At 36.2% G+C, this 19395-nt stretch overlaps 2 protein-coding genes across 3 annotated transcripts in view; both read left to right on the forward strand.

The window, feature by feature from the left end:
• LOC135837396 (organic solute transporter alpha-like protein) overlaps positions 1–10719 on the forward strand; it is a 77582-nt gene extending 66863 nt beyond the window's left edge. For both annotated transcript variants that reach the window (XM_065352656.1, XM_065352655.1), the window contains exons 4-7: positions 6065–6303; positions 6393–6489; positions 9799–10051; positions 10161–10719. In XM_065352656.1, the coding sequence (XP_065208728.1) occupies positions 6065–6303; positions 6393–6489; positions 9799–10051; positions 10161–10354 (783 nt within the window). In that variant the 3' untranslated portion in view covers positions 10355–10719. The remainder of the gene's footprint in view (positions 1–6064; positions 6304–6392; positions 6490–9798; positions 10052–10160) is intronic.
• A 6688-nt stretch (positions 10720–17407) lies between these two features.
• LOC135834142 (uncharacterized) lies at positions 17408–19117 on the forward strand. Its single transcript, XM_065347982.1, has 5 exons — positions 17408–17419; positions 17561–17710; positions 17810–18404; positions 18516–18719; positions 18806–19117. Exons 1-5 carry the CDS (start codon positions 17408–17410, stop codon positions 18832–18834), a joined length of 990 nt encoding a protein of 329 aa, XP_065204054.1. The 3' UTR covers positions 18835–19117.
• The last annotated feature ends 278 nt before the right edge of the window (positions 19118–19395 follow it).

Genomic DNA, 19395 nt, shown 5'->3' on the forward strand with positions numbered 1-19395 from the left:
TCGACCCCAAACCTCAAAAAAACTACACATAGGAGTGGTAAGGTAATAAACCAAAATTTTTCAAAAAATAATTGTATGATCTCCCTTCCCGATCTTCAATGAGGTTATATATTTTGGTTTACGTGGCAGATTGTTGATGATTGCATTTTTCATTTCTAACATTTCATATTCGTGAGTCTTTTTCAACCCCCCCTCCCCCCATTTTCATCGAAAAGTTACATAAACGAGCCAGGGACAATTTCGAGCTGTTTGAATTCGATTTTAAAATAAACGTATAGAATTTTGAAAGCTGGTAAAATTAATTTTGCAAACTTTGGTCAAAATATAAACGATTCAGAATTTGAAACAGAATTTTGAGTTCATTTCCCTCGCCATCCTAAATTCTTCCTCGAATTGATTGACTCGTTTTTAAAGGAAATGAGAAAACAAAATTTGAAAATTGCACCAAAAATCGTTGTTTTGTTCTGCCGAGTGTCTTGAAAATATTATCTGGACTTTTGATCTTCTCCCCCCCCCCTCCACATCAAAAATTTACCAACATCATTATCTCGCATGCTAATCGAATCACGATCAGTGTTTGAGATTTAAATGGTAATTTTTCGCATAGGTATCTGCATTCTTCATCTAATACATACCAGCAAATCTTGGACTCGAAGACCGTAACGAAAACGCGGTTCCGATGCTTGAGCATTTATATCGAATTAATTATTAAAACTGCGGCGCTTTTTCCAACTGTTTATCTGCGTCGTTTACTTACCATTTACTTACCTATACCTACCGAGTACCTAATGCCATCTAACTAGGCCTACGATTAATGTATACAAAAATTCCACAACACTGGTGAAATCATAAGCGTGAAAATGGGAAAGCGAAATTACGACGAATTTATAATTTATAAATTAAACGACTACAGACTGTGGGGATATGGCTGAGTCGAGTCGAGCTGTGTTAAGCTTTGAAGGGGAAAAAATACCTACCTATGTGCATCGAGTGTACATTAGTATAAATTACAAGAACGTTATGTCTTCTTTGTACAAATAAAGATGTGATTTTGATTTCCGCGACCAGCGAATCATAATCAGCGATGCCTTGTAAGATAATATGGTCAACGATGATAGTTTATTTTCGTCGTACATGTGCTTACATTCGAATTGACTCTTTGATATTGAAATCTTTAACGAAGATCAATTGATTAGAGGCACAAAGAGTACTCGTATGTTGCAAATTTTAATGAATTTCGAATCACGAACCGCGAGTATTTAGTACTTGAGACGAATGCAAAATGTTGCATCGACTAGTACTCGTATTTGCCAATCGAATAATTGGGTATAGTTGAGTGGTGAGAGAGAGACTCGATCGTTATTGAAACGAATACAAAACAGATAGAGGAGAATTTTATATTTAGCTCGTCGCTTGTAAATTGTCGATAATTTGATTGTAGAATTCGCGTTATTCGAATAACGAAATCATTAAATAAAATATTATTAATCGTATATTTACATAATAATGAACGCATTACATATTCGGATATTAATGTGTCGTAAGTAAGAGATAAAGATAAATGCCGTAAACGAGGCGGCTATAACGTTGCAACGTAAATGCAACGTTGTCAGATTTGGTTCATTCGAACCGAACGTGGATACACTACAGTCTTCCCGGTGGCGAAATGAAATAAATGTTTCATTTATTTAAGACGTAATCGTTGAACTTCGAAGGGATTCGAATTTCGCGCTTCGGTCGACCAATTGTAGTGTCCTGGACTCTTGGACTCGAATGTTCAGTTGAGCTCGATGGTGCAGCTGGACTGCTCACATATCCCGACGGTTCCGGCGGCGGATCGTTACTTCGTATTTCAGGGATCTCAACGGCGGCAGGTTGAGGAGTCACGCTCGACTGAAATTCTTTGAGATGAGAATTATTTCGAGTATAGGTACGACCTCCTTTACTGATGTCGACCTCGGTACCTCGAGTTGCTACGACTGTCGCTGGCTCTGGGTCGAAACTTGGCGTGAGCTTGTTCGTTTTCTGCTCGTTTCGGACTAAGACCTGTTGACCTGGTACGAACCGGGTGGCGTGACGACTATCGTTGGCGTATATTTGACCCTTGTATTTCCGTAGATTTTCTCTATCTTCCATCTCGGGATCGGCTTGATAGTTTTGAATCGATGGAATTTGGTCACGTGGGCGGAAACGAAACACCAACTCGGCAGGAGCTACTCCAGTTGCGTGATTAGGAGTATTTCGCATCATGAGTAGAAATTTCTGGATTTTGTTTCTCCAATCCTTCCCCTCGATTTGAGCAATTTTCAGGGTCTTGAGGATGTTTCGGTTTTGTCTTTCTACGGCTCCGTTGGACTGCGGCCAAAACGGTGTTGAGTAAAACATACGAATGCCATACTCGTTGCAGAAACTTTCAACTTCGCTTGCGTGATGTTGCGGAGCATTATCGCATGTGATGATGGACGGGTAACCGTATCTAGCGAAAATTTCATGCAAGGTTTCAACGATGAATTTTGCCGTAGATGTCTTCGTGATTTTGATTTCGTAGAACCGGCTGTATAAATCGACTACTACGAAAAGGTAATCGCCTGAGGGTAACGGTCCCATGAAGTCGAAAGCGACTTGATCCCAAGGACGTTCCGGCAATAGACGACGACGTATTGGTTCGGGCGGCTCGAATTTCGCAACTGCTTGGCAGGCTGGACACGTTTTTACTTTGTGTTCGGCTTCAGCGTAAATGTTTGGCCACCAAACCTTCGTTCGAAGACGCGCTTTCAGGCTGACAATACCAGGATGACCTTCGTGGGCAAGGTCTAAAACACGTTGGCGTAACTGAGAAGGTACGACAATTCGGTCTCCACGTAGAATGATGTCGTTGTATACGCTGAGTTCACTGCTGATAGCGGTATAGGCAGCTGGCATTTTGGACCAATTGTTAGACTCTATAGCGTTACGTAGTTCGACGAATTCGGGATCATTCAGGGAAGCTTGTTCGATTTCTTTCAGCGTCATCAGCTTCGGAATGCTGGCATTGATGACAAGATGAATATATGACTCGACGTGATCGTGCGAACGGTCAGTACTGGATACTAGTCGACTAAGGGGGTCGGCGATATTGTTTTTCCCCGCTTTGTGGACCAACTCGAAGTCATATCCCTGCAAACGAAGGTGCCATCGCTGTACTCTCAAGCTCTGGTTTAGATCGCTTGACGTTAAGATCAGCTGGATCGGTTTGTTGTCTGTGATAAGCTGGAAGCGGCGCCCGTATAAGTAATAATGGAAACGCTCTACTCCCCAGACAAGGGCAAGGGCTTCCTTCTCCAGCTGAGAGTACCTTCGTTCTACGTCAGTTAACGTCTTGCTAGCGAAATCGACGTACTCAGGACCTTCGGCGCCTATTTGAACTAGGACTGCACCGAGCGCGTTTGGACCCGCATCGCAATACAGCTGTGTTGTGTATCGCGGATTGAAATTCTTCAGGATGCGGTCCGTGGTCAACTGAGCTTTCAGTGCTTGAAACGCACTTTCGTGTTCTTGTTCCCATTTGAAATGAACGTTTTTGCGCGTGATATTGTACAACGGTGCTGCGATAGCGCTGTAATTCGGAATGAAACGACGTACAAAATTAACGAAGCCCAGGAAGCTTTCAACTTCGGCCTTGGACGTTGGTGCGGACCATTCCAAGATTTTGGCTCGTTTTTCATCTGAAACTTGAATTCCACCTGGAACGATGGTGAAACCAACATACTCGATTTTCGTCGCGTAGAAGATGCATTTATCGTAGTTCAGCGTGAGACCATTTTGCTCGAGCAAGTCGATCACTTGATTTACATAACGGAACAGTTCTTCTTCTGAGTTAGCGAATATGAAGATATCGTCGGCTGAATTGATTGCGAAACCAAGAAGCTTCAGAAGTTTGCGCAGGATACTTTGGAAAATACCAGGTGCGCATTTTATTCCAAACATGAGACGTTTTGAACGGAATAAACCTCGATGCGTTATGAACGTTGTAATCACCCTGGACTTAATCTTGAGTAAGATCTGGTAAAATGCACGGCGTAAATCGAGACGGGCGAAACACTTTGCGCTCTTAACAGCGGCGCGAATATCCTCCATCGTTGTGAACGGATAATCTTCAGTGATGATCGCTTTGTTTGCATCACGCATATCGACACAAATACGAATTTTGTCGTTATGGTGTGAAATTACCATATTCGATACCCACGGTGACGGAGTATCTACCGGCTCGATGATGTCGTTTTCCAGCATACTGTCGAGTTCCTCGTCGATTTGATCTCGTAGATTGAGCGGTATGGGTCTAGGTTTCTGTCGATGCGGCGGTACGGACTCGTCGATGGGAATGTCTATTTCAACATCCTTCAGTAAACCAATCCCTTGGAAAACTTTGCGATTCGGTGAAATCGTCGAAGTTACGGCGTTAACGTTGGACTGTGGTATGCGAATCTCCAACACTCCAAGATCAGTCGCTTTTTCTCGAGACAATAACGCTGGTACATTGTCCTGGTCGACGACTACGATTTCGGCCACTAGCGAACGATTACCAACACAAATTTCTGCGGAGAATTTGCCAACTATTGCGAGAGGCTCCGAAGCACCGAATGCAAATAGCTTTTTATTTTCATCGTTACGCACTTGAGACACGACTTTAACGTTGCGACTTTTCAACGAACACCAATCACTTTTCGATATGATGTTTTCATCAGCACCAGAATCTACGGTGAACGCAAACTGAACTCCTCCGACGGCGCAAGGAAGTTCTTTGGCACGAGCTTTACTCGAAACGTGGAACACGTAGTTAACCGTACTAACTTGATTTACCGATTTCTTCCCCAAGGCGGACGAATTTTCGCTTTTTTCATCAGACGACCTTGGCGGTTTCTTTCTATCACGGCGGCGCGATTTATTCTGAGGTTTATCCTCCTTCTGATTCTTCTTTGCGTGACAGACGCTATCGAAATGACCAATTTTATGGCAGAAACGGCATTCTTTTCCCACTGCTGGACAAGAATCATCTTTCGTACGATGTTTGGACGAACCGCAACCATAACAACTGATTTTCGAATCATTCGATCGTGTAGAATTCGACGACGCAATTCTATTTATCGAGTTTACTCCAGGTATGGACGCTGGTGTAGATTTCGGCTCAAACACTGACAACTGTGACGACACGGTTTCGATTTTCTGAGCAATTTCTTGAATAGCGCCTACTGACAGTACTCTCTTTTCAAGACATTCTTTGCGTATTTCTCCGTTACAACATCCGGCGACGATTTGTTGACAGAGTTGAGCATCTTCGTCAGAGTACTCACATTTCGTCACTTGTCGTCGTAAACGATTAATAAACTGTTCGGTCAGTTCATCCGGACGTTGGATTATTTTACTGAACACATACCTTTCGTAAGTAACGTTGCTTTTAGGAATGAAGTATGCGTCTAAAAGCCTTATGGTCTGTTGATACCAAGTTTCCTCGTTGGATTTCGTTTCGTTACCAGGTATTGCATAATAAATATCTTGCAAATCCATACCACCTAGTGATAACAGGGTAGCTTGCTTCCGTTTATCGTCTGTGTATCCTTTCGAAAGAATATATAGGTCGACAGCTCGCTTCCATCGAATCCATTCCGAGGAAGCTGAAGTTGAGTGGACATCAAACGCTTTGATGTTGGATTGATCCATTTTCGAAAACGGAGTTTTACCACACAACACTGCACTGATAATTACGAAATTACCGGCACTTTAAAACTGTCTTTTTACTTTCACCGACTGCGCCATTGTAGAATTCGCGTTATTCGAATAACGAAATCATTAAATAAAATATTATTAATCGTATATTTACATAATAATGAACGCATTACATATTCGGATATTAATGTGTCGTAAGTAAGAGATAAAGATAAATGCCGTAAACGAGGCGGCTATAACGTTGCAACGTAAATGCAACGTTGTCAGATTTGGTTCATTTGAACCGAACGTGGATACACTACATTGATGGTTTATTTTTATACATGTTTTATTGATGAAACGATGATTTTGCTTATTACAGGTGGTAGCTGTAGCGACGTATTGCGCTATTGTGGTACCTAGGGCTCATCTTTTGGCCGAGGCGATGACTCAAGGCATGTTTATGGCCTGCCTTTACCAACTGTTTTGTTTATTGGTCGCCTACTGTGGAGGAGAAGCGGAGCTTATTAAAAGAGTCAAACCAGATTCGTTGGTTTTAAGGGTGCCTCCGTGCTGTTGTTGGCCATGCTGCTTCTGTTTGCCACTTTTACCAGTGAACAAGTAAGATTGATTTTATTGGAGGTAATTTTTTTGGGAAATTGGAAATTAAATTGATTTTAATAATTGATTTTGTTGTTTGTGTTTTGCAGAACAAATATGAAAAGACTGAGATTATTAGTGTTACAATTACCAGTTGTTCAAGGATTAGTGTACATGGTTTTATTAGTGATGTGGGCCGAAGAAGAAGTAAGTTACGAGTTCAGTAGTTTACTAGGTACATATTATGCAGTATTTTTTTTTCGTTGTTGAAATAAATTTCAGTTTCGTTTTTATGCATTTCCTTGTTTGGATGATGATTATGATGATGGTTATGTTGTCGTAAGAATACGTGAGTGAAATTCATGGCTATAAGTTTGAGTATACTTGAACGAGGAATGCATAAAGAAGTAGGCTTTTCAGAGAGTGTCCAACGAGGAGGCAATTTTATATGAACATTTTGAAATTTTTAGTATACTTAGTACATTAATGTGTAGAAATTTGCCCTGGGGATCCAATTTGCACTATCTTTCTCCTTTTTTAAATGAGAAACCACCAATCCTCTTCTCGCCGAAATCGTGTTTCTTCATTTTTAATGGAAAATTTCAACTGTAGGGAAAAATTTATATGGTTTATTTTCATGAATTTTTGAAAATTGAACAAAATTTTTCATCACGAAAATATCTTATTTGGTTTTGAATTATTTTTAGGCTGAGTTTTTGCCTTCTCGCCCTCTGAAGTTGTTGAATTTTATGAGAAAATAATTTCCTATTTTTATTATTTTCCCAAGTCCAAATCAATTTGTAGTCATGAACACTCCAAGTTGAAAAAAAATCCAATCTATGCAAAAATTGCTCATTTTTTCGTCAAAATAATCTCATTTTTAAGAAAAAACTTTTCTCAGTCTCGCAATCTACTTAGTACGCTGGTAAGGAAGTCCCCCCCCCTCCTCTACAAAAAAAAATGTAAGAAATAAAAAAATTTGAGATAAATCAAAATCGGCAAAAAAAATAGAAAATTTTCCATTTCTGTTTCAGAATTTTTTGAAATGACTCCCTTTTCAAAATGAATTCTCCTCGGTTTCTCTTTTTTTAAAGAAAAATACTCCTTGGTCTCTGGAAAAATGTTGTTGCCTTTGCATAAAGCCACAAAAATTTGAATTAAAAAAAAATAAACAAAAAATTGATCTCTGTAAAAAAAAATTAAAAGTTTTTGTTCGAAAAAAGTTTTGGAAAATTCCCTTATTTTTGGTCAACATTTTTTTAAACAACGACCTCTTTGAAAAAAACATTTTTTCAGTTCCCCAAACAATGCCGAAACTTTCGAATAAACCCCCCAAAAATTTTGAAAAAAAGTCACATTTATTTTTTTTTCAAATTTTATTCAACTTTTTTTCGAAAATAAAATTACTTATTTTGGTGTCAGTATTATTTTAAAGAGCTCACTCAAGTAGCGAATTCCAAGAAAAACCTTTAAAAATATTTATGCCCTTGTATGGGAGCCCCCAAAATTTGGAAAAAATATTAAAAATTGAAATCTGCAGGTGGTCTACAAACATTTTCTGAAAGTTTTTTATTTTTGGTGAAAATTGTTCTAAATAACCTCATTTTGCAAGAAAACCCTTTTTTGGTCCCTCAAAATATGCAAAAAAAAATAAAATGAAAAATTTTCATTTTTGGTCAAAATTGTTCTAAACAACCATTTTTAATGACAAATCTTTCTCGGTCCCAGAAATAATATAATGTTATTTTTTTTATTTTTAGTGAAAACTTTTCTGATTAACTCTCTGATTTAAAAAAAAAACTCCCCTTGGTCTCTTAAGTGAGTTATTTCTTTTATTTTCAGCTTCTCTTTCCCATTGAAAAGAAAAACGGTATAAATCAAATTCGTTGGATTTAAAATTTTTTTAAAAATAAAAACAATAATTTTGAAGAAAAAGTGCATGAGAGTGAAACAATTGCAAACAAATTTCACACAAAACTCTGAGATTAGGAACATGAAAGACTTGAAATAAGCTGAGAAAATGAGCTTTGAATTCTCCCAAAAATTTTCAACATATTCAAGTTGGCACCAAATTTATTTGACCGGAAAAGTTGAGCCTGTTGCAAAATGTTTGGAAATTAATGAATTATTGATTTTTTTTTTCAAATTTTGGGACCATTTCAAAACACTCCACCTCACTTTCAATTCTTTGTGAGTCTAAAATGTTCAGAATGTGTCCAGAAAGTCCAGATAATCAATTTTTCAAGAATTATCGATTCATGCTCGCTGTTTTCAAAAAATGTTATGAGAATAAATCCCTTATAATGAGGTTTTTGGCTTTTGGAATCACAATATCTTTTTATATAAGCTTGCATTTTATGTATTTTTTCGATTTTGGGCAATTTTTAAAATTTGTAGGGCATTTAACATTCATTCTTCTTATATAGTCTTAAAATCTTCATGCCCCAAATAAATGCGATTGTAATGTTCGTTTACTTGAATTGTTTCTAATGATATCGAAAAAAATTCGATATTTTAAAATAGATTCACTCTGAAATTTTATAAATACTCGACCGAAGGACGTGAATTATCAATGATGTTATGACGTTTGAAAAATTTTCTCCCTCCCTCTCCCTTCTTTCCTCCTGCTATTTTGTGTGTATTTAATGTAAGGAATACCCTACATAGAAAAATGAAAAAATTGCCTCCGAGTATAAAATTGAAAAAAATCTAATAAATTTGGAAAAATTTGAAACGTTGCTTGAAAAATTGAGAAAAGTTAGGAAAACTCTTTTTCCAAAAGACTGGACTTATTGTCTGGAATAATTTGGTTGAATTTATCGACTGGGATTGGATTTACTGTAGACTAACACAACTGTTAAAACTTATGTAATAAATGTCCAAAATTCGTCCTTTTGTGAGCAGAAGAAGGTACAAAATGGGGCCAAAATTTTGAAGGTTTTACGTTGGAAAAAACTTTGAAAAAAACTCACTTGATGATGAAAATTTTAAAGAAGGTGCAGAATTATTAAAAAAAAAAAAAAAAAAAAACTTTAGATATTTGCTTCTTTTGGGCCCTTGGAAGTTGGAAATTAGTAAAAGCACAACTTTTATTTTTTTAATAATTGAATTTTAATTTTAAAAAATTTGATATCATCAAATAAAATTTTAATTGAAAAAAAAAGATTTTTAATCAATTATTATTTAAAGAAATATTAAGGTACATAAGATCAAAAAGAAAATCTTGAAAAAAGCGAATAAATTAATTTTAAATGAAATGTCTAAAAAAAGGATTACTTTGATAAGGTATTATAATATGTATAATAAAATAATTTTTATTAAATTTCTGTTCAAATTAATAAATTTTTCGGCCCATAAGAAGTTTAGGAGAAGAGAACGTAGCTCAATCTCCTTCGCGACTCGAGACGCATTTTCGCTCAAGAAACCTTCAATTTTAAACGTATTATCAAATAATTTAGATTACTTTTATCAGAATTTATATCGTTTAATAACCCCTGTTTTTCCCTCTGATTTCAGAGTCTGTACCAAGTGAACTACGTTTACATGCAACCAGTTATAATATTCTCGATATTATGCGGCATTTGGGGTATAATAATGACGATGACGATGCTGGCTGACGTTCTTAAAGAGCACAACATCCGAGGAAAGTTCTTCGTCTTGCAGTTCGTTCTGCTATTGGCTAAATTCCAAGGACTGCTTGCAAGGTTCGCCATTACCAGCGAATTATTCCCGTGTAAAATACCAATAACTCCGACAGTATATGCTAATTGTAAGTTCAGCTCTTACTTTTAGCTTTTGTATTACGATAGCTTTAATTTCTCAAAAAATGGTGTAATTTCGACTGTGTTATTAATTAATTAATTATTTTTTATTTACAGTAATTTACAATACATCGATGCTATGGGAAATGATAATATTAATGTACATCGCTCGTAAACTCTACAAACAACCAGTCAGCGATTTATCCGGCGGTAAAGGACAAGTAGCTCATATCTGTCGTGTGATCCCGTGCCCTTGCAATTGTTTGGAGAAAAACAACAACTCGCATATTAACCCTGTAATGAAATATTAATTTTCGGGCTACGCGATTATAGTAAAAGTATTACGATCACCTAGTGATGAAAAATTTTAGGTACCTGTAATAGGTACGCGTTTTAAAAAATACTCGAGGTATTGTATTGTTTAGTAGACGATCTCGCTCGAAGGGGGAAAATACCGATAAATTTGTGATGTTTGTGATAGAATGGAAATCTCAGGCCGTGTACGAGGCATTTTTTTGTATTTCTTTGTCTTTTATTATTTTTGTATGTACGTATTGTTGCATGTAGTATACGATTAGTATTTATTGTTTTTACGTAGGTAATATCGTTTCCATGCGAACGAATAATATTGTTCTTTTGTTACGGTCAAAATAAACGTATAATTTTAAATTACCGAGATATTTGGTGAATTTTGTGTTCATTTTTTATAGTATTAAAATGCAAGAAAAAAAGGATTTCTAAAAATTAAAAGGACGATTTCTGCTGGAAATATTGAAAAAGTTGCGGAAATAACGATTCTAATGAGTTCCTCGTGTCAAGAAATCCATGCTTTGAGCTTTCTGCAGGTCGAAATCGAATTTAAATGATAACAAGTTATCTACATATTTCAAAATTCGTGAGAATCATCATTTTAAAAAAAATTTTAAACAGCGATTTCTGCTTGAAAAAAATGCATTATTTTGCAAAAATAACCGTACCGTTGAGTTCCCCATGCCAAGAAACCCCCATATCGACCTTTTGTTCGACTAATTTCGCTTTAATTAATTAATTAAAAACAGTAAAGTTGAGAAATTTGAGTGTTTCCCAAAATTAAATTCAAATTTCAGAAGTCAACGGACTTGCAGCGCTATCTATTGGAGTAAAATGGAACCTTCGTTCTGTGTTTAAAAATCGAGGTAATAATTTGACGAAATGTGAACTAGATATGCGCGTGGCGCCATCTCTCGGAATATTACGGAACTACGTCAGAGAGAACATAAAAAAACTCGTTTCTATCCCTCGATTTCGACGTAGTTCCGAAATATTCCGAGAGATAGCGCCACGTGCATATGTAGCGTTCATTTCGTCATTTTTTAAACCTCGATTTTCGAGAAACAGAACGAAAGTTTCGTTTTTCTCCAACAGATGGCGCTGTCAGTCTAATTTCCTTCAATTTTTTAGTCGAAATTTTATCCACGGTCAAAGTAGTTGCCTATCGCGACTTTTTGCAGGGGTATTATTAATTTTTTAACCGCAATTTCGTTGATTACGATTATGATTATTTGAAATGAATTTTTCTCAAAATCAACGAATTCTTACCAATTTGAGGTCGCTGATCACGATTTTGATGTTATTATTTCATTTTAATGAGGTCTTCTGCTAATTTGAGGTCGCTAATTACGAATTTCGGGCTATTATGATGTCTCGACGAGGAAAAAATTTTGATAATGAAGATGAGTATTGAAGAATTTATGCAACTTTGAAGTTTTAAAACTGATCAATTTGAGTAAAATTTCAAAAAAAAAAAAATTTCATCAAATTTTACTCAAAATTGATCTGTTTCCAAACTTCAAAGTTGCATACATTCTTCAAAAATGAAGGTAGGCCAGTGCCAAAAATTGCGATTTTTAGTTAAAAGAATGATCTACAAGCTCCCAACCCGTTTTGAGCAGTTCTGGAGCCTCCAGCAGATTTTTGAATCTCGAAATTCCCACAAAATTCCATCAAATTGGAGTTGTAAAGCTAAAATTTATTCTAAAAACTAATTTCAATACGTTACGAAGTACTGTAGGTGAATTTCAAGTCGTTTTGGATCCTCCAGCGACTTTTTTAAAATTCCTGAAGCCTCCAGCAGAAGTCTCTGGAGGCCCTAAAATGACTTGAACCCACCTAAAGTCGTCTTCAGAGGGTGTTAAAATTGGAGTGTAGAGTAAATTTCAGCTTTTCATCTCCATTTGATGAAATTTTGTGAAAATTTAAAGATTCAAAAATCTGCTGGAGCCTCCAGCAATTTTCAAAAAAAGTCGCTGGAGGCCCTAAAATGACTAGAACTCACCTGAAGTCGTCTTCAGAGGGTGTTAAAATTGGAGTGTAGAGAATATTTCAGCTTTCCATCTCCATTTGATGAAATTTTGTGAAAATTTAAAGTTTCAAAAATCTGCTGGAGGCTTCAGGAATTTTAAAAAAGTCGATGGAGGATCCAAAACGACTTGAAATTCACCTGCAGTACTTCGTAGCGTATTGAAATTAGTTTTTAGAATAAATTTTAGCTTTACAACTCTAATTTGATGGAATTTTGTGGGAATTTCGAGATTCAAAAATCTGCTGGAGGCTCCAGAACTGCTCAAAACGGGTTGAAACCGTTTCCAATCGATTTGGCATGTCGAAAATAGGGTATATCCCAAATTTCAGCTTTCTTGGTCAATTTGGTAAAATTTTTATTTTTTCCCTCATTTTTGGCTTAAAAATTCGATTTTCAAAAATTCACCAAAAATCGAAAAACGCACTTTAGCACTTGAAATTTGGACAGGTGATAAATTTTTGCATGATCTTTCGATCTACCTTTGTAAAGTTTGAAAAATTTCGTGCAAGTCCTATGTTAAAACGCAAAATCTGCGATTTTGGCTGACCTGTCAATCAAAATGGCCGCCATTTTGTAAGTAAGGCCAACTTTTTTTTTGGCAAGTTTGCTTTAAAATGTTCCTTAGGATGTCCCCTTTAAGAAAAAAGTTGTCCTGGAGGATCGGCGGGGGGGGGTGCAATTACTCCTATTGTCATATGCCGGACTAATAGGTACTGGGATTTTTCTCCCTCATAACGAAAAATACGTAGGTATGTTATCCAACTCAGGAGTAAAAATGATTTTCGACAATTTTGAATTATTTTCCTCGGGTCGCTTGGGCAATAAACCTCGAAAATCGTCAAAAATCTTTATCACTCCCTAGTTGAACAAACTACTAATTCAAGTCTGAGGACGTGAGGAGTGTCGAGCTAAATCCAGAAAAATCAATTTCACAATCAGAAATGTAGTGTTTTTTACTCTTTGGATTGACAAATTTCCAAAATTTTGCCCTCGATTCGCTCGTGCTTACCTGAATTTCATTATAAATAGGTATATAAACAATGGATAAATTTCAAAAACCTCGTTCTGATCAACACGTTTTTCAAGCTGAAATTCAGCATGAAAATGTCTGAAATGTGCCTACTATTGAAAGGCTATAGGTGGATAAGTATGGCGAATTTGCCCCCGAGAGCTTCACTTGAGCACCTTCCGTCACGAAAGTTTCAGACCCCCAGACCCCCCCCCGTTTTTGAGAAACACCCCCCCCCCCCCCCTTTTATGAAATTACAATAGAATTTTTTTTCTCAGCCCCCTGTGAACCGATTTTTTCGATTTTTTGGTATGTTGTAAACATCCATAAGAGGTATCCCCACAAAAATTTTCACCCCCCTCCCCCCACATTTACCACCCAAAATGACGTTTTTTAGCTTTATTTGCCCGTTTTAGCAATGATCATGATTCTGCACAAAAATGGGAATAGCATTTTTAAATGTGTTTTCGACCTCTACAAAACATATATTTTTTTCAAAAAAAAATTTTTGGTGGGTCGTGGTCAAAAATTGAAAAAACTAACAGAGGGGGTAAAAATGAATTCTGGTGTAAATTATTGTTTTTGGTAAATGAGGTGTCGTTTCCATATGAATCGAACCCCCTCAACACGAATATGACGTCCAATTTAATGCTACCCTCAACCACACCCCTCCAGTGCCTCTGACCCCACCTCAATTTTTACTATTATATTAAAAATTGAGCTATATAATAATATTGGTGTCGTTCTCATATGAATCAAACACCCCGAACACGAATATGACGTCCAATTTAATGCTACCCTCAACCACAACCCTCGAGTGCCTCTGCCCCCACTTCAATTTATACTATTTTTATAGTTTTGATATTTTCATAATGTTGGTGTCGTTTTCATATGAATCAAACCCTCCGAACACGAATATGACATCCAATTTTACTCTACCCACATTCACACCCCTCCAGGCCTCCAGTGCCTCTGCCCCCACTTCAATTTTTACTATTATATTAAAAATTGAGCTATATAATAATATTGGTGTCGTTCTCATATGAATCAAACACCCCGAACACGAATATGACGTCCAATTTAGTGCTACCCTCAACCACAACCCTCGAGTGCCTCTGCCCCCACTTCAATTTATACTATTTTTATAGTTTTGATATTTTCATAATGTTGGTGTCGTTTTCATATGAATCAAACCCTCCGAACACGAATATGACATCCAATTTTACTCTACCCACATTCACACCCCTCCAGTGCCTCTGCCCCTACTTCAATTTTTACTATTATATTAAAAATTGAGCTATATAATAATATTGGTGTCGTTCTCATATGAATCAAACAACCCGAACACGAATATGACGTCCAATTTAATGCTACCCTCAACCACAACTCTCCAGTGCCTCTGCCCCCACTTCAATTTATACTATTTTTAAAGTTTTGATATTTTCATAATGTTGGTGTCGTTTTCATATGAATCAAACCCTCCGAACACGAATATGACATCCAATTTTACTCTACCCTCATTCACACCCCTCCAGTGCCTCTGCCCCCACTTTAATTTATACTATTTTAAAAGTTTTGATATTTTCATAATGTTGGTGTCGTTTTCATATGAATCAAACCCTCCGAACACGAATATGCAAATAATTGATGGGTTTCTTATCATTATATTGTTTGGTTTTGTTTTCATTTTCTATTTTTTCTAGAATAAATAACACCAAAATGGAAATGAAACTGATCTAATGGAGTCCTATAAATTTTTTTAAAAAATTACCCCAATTTTTGTTGAAATTGATTTTTTTTTTGCTTATTTACTTACTTTTTGTAAGAAAAATTATTCTAAAAAAGACTGGAGAAGATTTTAATGGAAAGTAATTTTGTAAAAGGTCTTGTGAAATTGCAAAAACAGCTGGCTGTAGTCTGGAAGGGAGTAGATGCGGGTGGGGTGTTTGATCTATATGAAAACGACATCAATATTATTATACAGCTCAATTTTTAATATAAATAGTACAAATTGCGGTGGGGGCAGAGGCACTGGAGGGGTGTGGTTGAGGGTAGCATTAAATGGGACGTCATATTTGTGTTCGGGGTATTCGAGTCATATGAAAATGACACCAACATTATGAAAATAGATCAACTTTTAATAGAGTAAAAATTGAGAGGGGTAGAGGCACCGGAGGGATGTGAATGAGGGTAGAGTAAAATTGGATGTCCATATTCGTGTTCGGAGGGTTTGATTCATATGAAAACGACACCAACATTATGAAAATATCAAAACTATAAAAATAGTATAAATTGAAGTGGGGGCAGAGGCACTCGAGGGTTGTGGTTGAGGGTAGCATTAAATTGGACGTCATATTCGTGTTCGGGGTGTTTGATTCATATGAGAACGACACCAATATTATTATATAGCTCAATTTTTAATATAATAGTAAAAATTGAGGTGGGGTCAGAGGCACTGGAGGGGTGTGGTTGAGGGTAGCATTAAATTGGACGTCATATTCGTGTTGAGGGGGTTCGATTCATATGGACGACACCTCATTTACCAAAAACAATAATTTACACCAGAATTCATTTTTACCCCCTCTGTTAGTTTTTTCAATTTTTGACCACGACCCACCAAAAATTTTTTTTTGAAAAAAATATATGTTTTGTAGAGGTCGAAAACACATTTAAAAATGCTATTCCCATTTTTGTGCAGAATCATGATCATTGCTAAAACGGGCAAATAAAGCTAAAAGACGTCATTTTGGGTGGTAAATATGGGGGGAGGGGGTGAAAATTTTTGTGGGGATACCTCTTATGGATGTTTACAACATACCAAAAAATCGAAAAAATCGGTTCACATGGGGCTGAGAAAAAAAATTCTATTGTAATTTCATAAAAGGGGGGGGGGGGGTTTCTCAAAAACGGGGGGGGGGGGTCTGGGGGTCTGAAACTTTCGTGACGGAAGGTGCTCAAGGGTACCCACCTTCCATGCAAATATCAACCCTGAAGCTCTCGGGGGCAAATTCGCCATACTTATCCACCTATAGCCTTTTTATACGTATGAGCCCTTTGGGAATTTTGTGATTTTTGTCCCCTACTTATGTGTCATTCATCACCCCCCAGGAGGAAATCCTGGATAGGGGCTTGCTCTCGTATCATGAATGGAAAAAGAAGAAGACGAAGAGAGCTCAGAGCAAGAATCAAAACTTGAAGACAATGATTCCGCTACGAGTACCTACCTACCGAAAAATGATGTGTTGATGAATTTTGTTTGTAGTTAATTGAAATCTCGTTTAAAAAAGTAGAAAATTATGCGAAATGATTTCAAGGACGTTGCTTTAGTACCTACTTGAATTTTGTCAATTAAATTTCTTATTCATCTATTTTTCAAGTTTCGAATTAATAATTGAGGTCTTAATATGAAAATATATTCAACTTGAAATTGTTGAGATTTGCCTGCGATCAAGATGTTCTTGTTGCCTTTTTGATTTGTTTTCTTGGATGAATTATTTCAAATTCAATTCAACTCAGAAATGTAGGTTTTTTGTGAAAATAAAGGTCCGAAAAGCTGGAAAAATGTTGAAAAAAAATTAAAATAAAAAATACACAGAAATCAGCGGCCGTCTGTATGAGATGATGCGCGTCTGACAATTACATTTGTGATTTGGGGATAATTGGTGATAATAATGAATAAATATCAATTAATTTCACATTATTTATTAGGTACCGTACCATTAAAATATTAATACACTTGCCTGAGCCCCAAGACATAGAAGTGAGCATGTATCGCTTCATTGCGTTTCGAAAAGTGCACAGGAGAATTCTTAGTACTTAAATGAGCTTTTATTTATTGTGTTAATTATCTATCAATATCAATAAACCAACAGCACCGCATTTCATGATGAAACATCGACTTTTAAATACTTAATTGAGCCCATAGATAGGCATTTTGAATTGAGAACATAGACGATTCCCACCTTACATTAAGAAACTTGGAAAACCAGATGTTCAAATTCATGGGTAAACGAAATGAATATACATGTAGGTAAGTGTTTTTTCTTGAAATAAGTCAACTTTTCGTTTATTCATACCTACCTGTATATGTTCGTAATGATTTTTCATTTTCACCATTACCGAATAGGTTTCATTTTAACGATAATGAATTTGTTTCTGTGTGTGAAGATGAACAGAGCTGCTGAGAGAAAAGAAGCTGACTGCGTCACATCTAATACGGGATTAATAACTGCTGACTGTTCGAAAAGTACTCTCAAGTCTATTGATTCATTTACAATTTATTCCATTAGAAATACCACATTCCCAAAATCATTGCAAGTAAATAAATGTGGATATAATAAGTATAGCATCTTAGATTATGACGTTATAATATATAGGTTGACGATTTTTAATTCCAAAGTACAATTGTTTTGATAGGTGATTGATTTATCTGGAAAAACTAAAGACTTAGATCCCAATTCCGTTATGTTAGCTCCATTCGTATTTGATGAATACCAACTGCAACGTATAATAATCAGACGTCATCATCAGTTCGTCGGTCGTATCGGGCCAGATGCAAAATTCATTTTGACTACCTTCATCAGACGTTTAAAATCATTGGAATATTTCGAATTGAGTGACTGCGATTTGCGAAACGAGCACGTTATCGGATTACCAGAAAATCTGAAAATTCTCAACGTTGATTATAATCTTTACACACGACTGGATGTTGAAACTGGTTCAAAATTAGAAGAAATCAGTGCTAAAGGAAATAGGCTGAGAACCGTGCCACAACTGTCGACTTCATCTTCACTAAAAACATTACGTTTAAGCGGTAATCCTTTGCAAGATATGACTATTGTCGATTTAGCACCGTTTTGCAGTCTACGTTTATTAGAGGTGAAATTCCCGGTCAATAGTTTTTATACGAATGAAGATGGATTCTGCGAATGTATGATGTTAATACGATACGCAAAATATGTAGAAGTTAAACTTGAAGGATTAGGAAACGTCGACTGCTTCTCATCTGATGGTAAATCTTGATAGCTTATATTTTAAGATGGTTTCTGGACCAATATTTGAATTAAGTTCGTTGGTAGCTTGTGGCATTTGTACGAATGTTCGACTCGATGTATTTCAACAGGAGATGAAGATGAATCCGAGTGTTCTGATGATGTATTTAAAGAAGCCATAGAAGTGCGTAGAAAGCGAAACTGTCCCTTGCCCATAGAAGAAAGCGATGCATTCACAATTGCAGTATACGTCTTCATCATTAGTTTAATTTTACTTTTATCAACTGCTGCGGTTTTATTCGTAATACGTTTAAATCGCAAAGAATCCTCGGCCAGTGAGTAAATTATTATTTTATCATTAAATACCGCCTGTACCTATCTTTGTAGTCGCAATAGGTTCTAATTTTTTGAAAGCTTACAGTGATACAGGCTCAGAAGCATCGTCTATAAATTTGGAAGAAACCGAAGAGGGCTTAGACCAAGAATCGCAACTTGAAGAAAGTGAATCCGGTTCAAGTTCTGAAGGATGAAATTTTCGATGAATTTCATTTTTGGTTTCCCTAAAAATGACAGAAAACAAAGTTGAGAAATTGTATTGATTTTCACTGTTTGGGCCAACTGAATCCCTCATTCATTGGAATGATCGATGCTAGAGATTCATTGTTATCAACTCGATACCAATTGCCAAGTATTTTACGATATTTATTTGAAAATAAAATAATTTTAATTTTCAATTAAATTCAACTGATTTTGCCAAGGTACTTATGGAGTACCTACACATATTATGTATATTTTTTATAGGCTGCCAATATTGAATTTTTTGATGCCCTTGTGCATTTCGAAAGAACTGAATCTGGTTCAAAAATTATAGACTAACGAAAAAAACTTCAAAAACAATACAAAATTGATTTGATAAGTAGTACCATACGACGTTACTTTAAAAATATTGACGAATTAATCGCTTCCTTATCATTTTGGGAGCTTTGAATTTATAATCAATCTTTTCCAACG

The sequence above is a fragment of the Planococcus citri genome, chromosome 2, assembly GCF_950023065.1.
Source record: "Planococcus citri chromosome 2, ihPlaCitr1.1, whole genome shotgun sequence".
NCBI classification, from domain to species: Eukaryota; Metazoa; Arthropoda; class Insecta; order Hemiptera; family Pseudococcidae; genus Planococcus; species Planococcus citri.

Coding starts and splice junctions, on each gene's coding strand:
- LOC135834142 (XM_065347982.1), top strand. Junction 17,711..17,809: donor CATTCCCAAAATCATTGCAA/GTAAATAAATGT, acceptor TTGTTTTGATAG/GTGATTGATTTATCTGGAAA. Junction 18,405..18,515: donor CGACTGCTTCTCATCTGATG/GTAAATCTTGAT, acceptor GTATTTCAACAG/GAGATGAAGATGAATCCGAG.